The sequence below is a fragment of the Colobus angolensis genome, unplaced genomic scaffold (assembly GCF_000951035.1).
Source record: "Colobus angolensis palliatus isolate OR3802 unplaced genomic scaffold, Cang.pa_1.0 Scaffold200, whole genome shotgun sequence".
NCBI lineage: Eukaryota > Metazoa > Chordata > Mammalia > Primates > Cercopithecidae > Colobus > Colobus angolensis.
The window spans coordinates 5,460,110-5,463,262 of NW_012115156.1; the positions used below are offsets into that span (position 1 = coordinate 5,460,110).

Below are 3,153 nucleotides of genomic sequence, written 5' to 3' on the forward strand. Positions count from 1 at the left end.
CCCAGCCATTTTTTTTTTTGTTTTTGAGACAGAGTCTCACTCTGTTGGCCAGGCTGGAGTGCAGTGGTATGACCTTGGCTCACTGCCACCTCCGTCTCCTGGGCTCAAGCAATTCTCCTGCCTCAGCCTCCCGAGCAGCTGGGATTACAGATGTGTGCCACCAAGCCTGGCTAATTGTTGTATTTTCAGTAAAGATGGGGTTTCACCATGTTGGCCAGGCTGGTCTCGAACTCCTGACCTCAGGTAATCCACCCGCCTCAGCCTCCCAAAGTGCTGGGATTACAAGCATGAGGCACCATGCCTGGCCTTTTTTTTTTTTGGAGAGGAGGGGCGGGACAGGGTCTCACTCTGTCACCCTAGCTCACTGCAGCCTTGAACTCCTGGGCTCAAGCGATCCTCCTGCCTCAGTCTCCTGAATAGCTAGAACTACAGCACAAACTACCACACCCAGTTAGTTTTTAAATTTTTTTGCAGAAACAGAGTCTCATTATGCTGCCCAGGCTGGTCTCAAACTCCTGATTTCAAGTCATCCTCCCATCTTGACCTCCTAAAGAGCTGGGATTACAGGCATGAGCCACCATTGAAATTTTCTTTATTTTTTAGCAAGTCATTTCTCTGTTTAGCAAGGCTTGTCATAACAGATGCACTACTTTGACTCACAAATATGAGTATGTACTTTTGTATCTATAGAAATAAACAGTTATGCAATGTTAAATGTTTTTGTTCTGATGTCTACAACACAAGCAAATAACAATACACAAGATTATTAAGGTTAAAAAATGGTTTGTTTGCTTACCTTTGCTGACGCAACAATTTGCTTGGCTTGACGTCTTGATAAATGATCAATTGTCCTTATGAGCACTTCAGGATTTGCATTAGCTAAGTGCATTAGACTTTTGTAACCTGCACTGTATAACTGTTTTGCTCGACCCTGAAAAGTGTTGCAAAAATCAGTAGGATAATAATTTGGGATTAGAAAAAAGAAAAGTAAGCACTTTCCTGAAAAGAACAAAAACTGCATGTAAGAGACTGGGATAAACTAAGATAATAAAGTAAATATGAAGAGATAAGACATGAGAATCCTGAGGAATTTTTAAAAATGCATTTGGGTGATCCCAAACTGACACAAGATAACTATAGTTCTATCCAGCTTGAGTCAACTTATGTGTGCTGCAATCAACAATAGAAGCATGTTAAGGCACTTAGATTGGTGGCACCATCTCATATTCTCAAGTAAAATGTTCCAGTCCAGTATCTTTCTTACTTTCTTTTTTCTTTTCTTTCCTTTTTTTTTTTTTGAGATAGAGTCTTGCTCTGTTGCCCAAGCTGCAGTGCAATGGTACAATCTTGGCTTATGGCAACCTCCACTTCCCACATTCACAAAATTTTCTTGCCTCAGCCTCCCAAGTAGCTGGGATTACAGGCACATGACACCATACCTGGCTAATTTTTGTATTTTTAGTAAAGATGGGGTTTCATCATGTGGGCCAGGTTGGTTTTGAACTCCTGACCTCAAGTGATCCACCCACCTTGGCCTCCCAAAGTGCTGGGATTACAGCAGAAGCCACCTCATCCAGCCAAGTCCAATATCTTTCAGTGTTCTCACCATCTACTCGGGGGACCACTGGTGTCTCTGTGTGTGTGTGTGTGTGTGCGCGCGCGCGTGTATCCTAAGTAGAACTCCTCTGACTCAAGAACTGAATAATAGAGAGTAAACTGAAGTTGAGGGTTGGCTGAAAATAGAAAGCCGGAAAACCAGTTGCGAACCCTTTCTTCTTACTCTCTTAGAAAAAATACAAATGACCCTTGCTGCCACTGAATCACCATTACCTTAAACAAGCACTGAGTCCAAACTGACAGAAGGTAATTCTTCAAAGGATTGGAGGAAGGAGCAAGTGTTGAGGACAATTAGTAGCACAACATACTTGGAGACAGTCACTCCCACCCTTCCTGCTATGGTTTTTTTTTTTTTACAACTGAGATTTTTCATCAGGTATGCCATCTAATAACAGCGGATTTCTGAAAGGCCATAGCAGCTATTTGTTTTAAATAAAAGACTCCCATGACAAATGAGCAATAAGGCTCTTGCTATCACTTCCCCTGTAATAAGACTTCACAAAATAATAAAACCTGGCTTCTGTATTAATCGACATAATTTCAATTGGGAAACCGCAAGCTACTGACCTCTAAAACTCCAGTAACTTCCATGAGAGGGATTAGTTCTGCCTTTACACAGTAAGTCAGCTTCTTTGTAAGTTCTACCAAAAGGGCTCTATAAACCCAAAACTCCTCAAGCTCCTATAGAACACAAAGAAACATATAAAATTTTAATTTTATAAGTTATTTCAAAGTTTGGTTTGTGTGACGGGGGCTCAGAGAGAATGTTCCTTATATAAGTTCTGGAACTTGAGTTAAGCCACAGATGAAAGATGATTCTAAGCAAAATGGATGTGAAGAAACACGGTGAGGACCCTGAGGAATCTGAGGAACTGGTTTTAGGATGAGGACAAGACTGAAAATTGAAGAATAAGTCAATAAAAAGAGTTCTGGTCATTTTAATCAAAATACCTGGAAGCAAATGCACAGTTTTTCTTTCCCAAGTGACTAAAAACAATTCCTATGTCTGGGAATTTATCCTGAAGATGAATATTAAATATGGAAATATTCAAATATAACATGATGTTCGATGCGACAATACAATAATAAAAATACTGGAAGTCATGAGTCAGTAACTGTTCAAGCTAGATGGATAAATGAGAATTCAATATAGTATTTTGTCATATATATTTGCAATATTCTATTATAGTAGTTTATTTTATTTAAAAGATCCCTTTCTAGCCTTTGGATATCACTGTGAGAATACATGATGAATGGAACAGCATTAGCTAGCCTCTTGTGACCATTAAGAAAGAAATCAATGTGGCCGGGTGCGGTGGCTCACACCTGTAATCCCAGCACTTTGGGAGGCCGAGACAGGCGGATCACGAGGTCAGGAGATCGAGACCATCCTGGCCAACATAGTGAAACCCTGTCTCTACTAAAAATGCAAAAAAAAATTAGCGGGGCGTAGTGGCGGGCGCCTGTAGTCCCAGCTACTCAGGAGGCTGAGGCAGGAGAATGGTGTGAACTCGGGAGGCAGAGCTTGCAGTGAGC

The 3,153-nt window shown here is 41.0% G+C and overlaps 1 protein-coding gene across 4 annotated transcripts in view; it reads right to left on the bottom strand.

Moving 5' to 3' along the window:
- HELQ (helicase, POLQ-like) overlaps positions 1–3,153 on the bottom strand; it is a 54,166-nt gene that overhangs the window by 12,887 nt on the left and 38,126 nt on the right. For all 4 annotated transcript variants that reach the window (XM_011941781.1, XM_011941784.1, XM_011941780.1 and 1 more), the window contains 2 exons: positions 2,185–2,298; positions 797–931 (listed from right to left, as the gene is read on the bottom strand). In XM_011941781.1, coding sequence (XP_011797171.1) covers positions 797–931; positions 2,185–2,298 — 249 coding nt within the window. The remainder of the gene's footprint in view (positions 1–796; positions 932–2,184; positions 2,299–3,153) is intronic.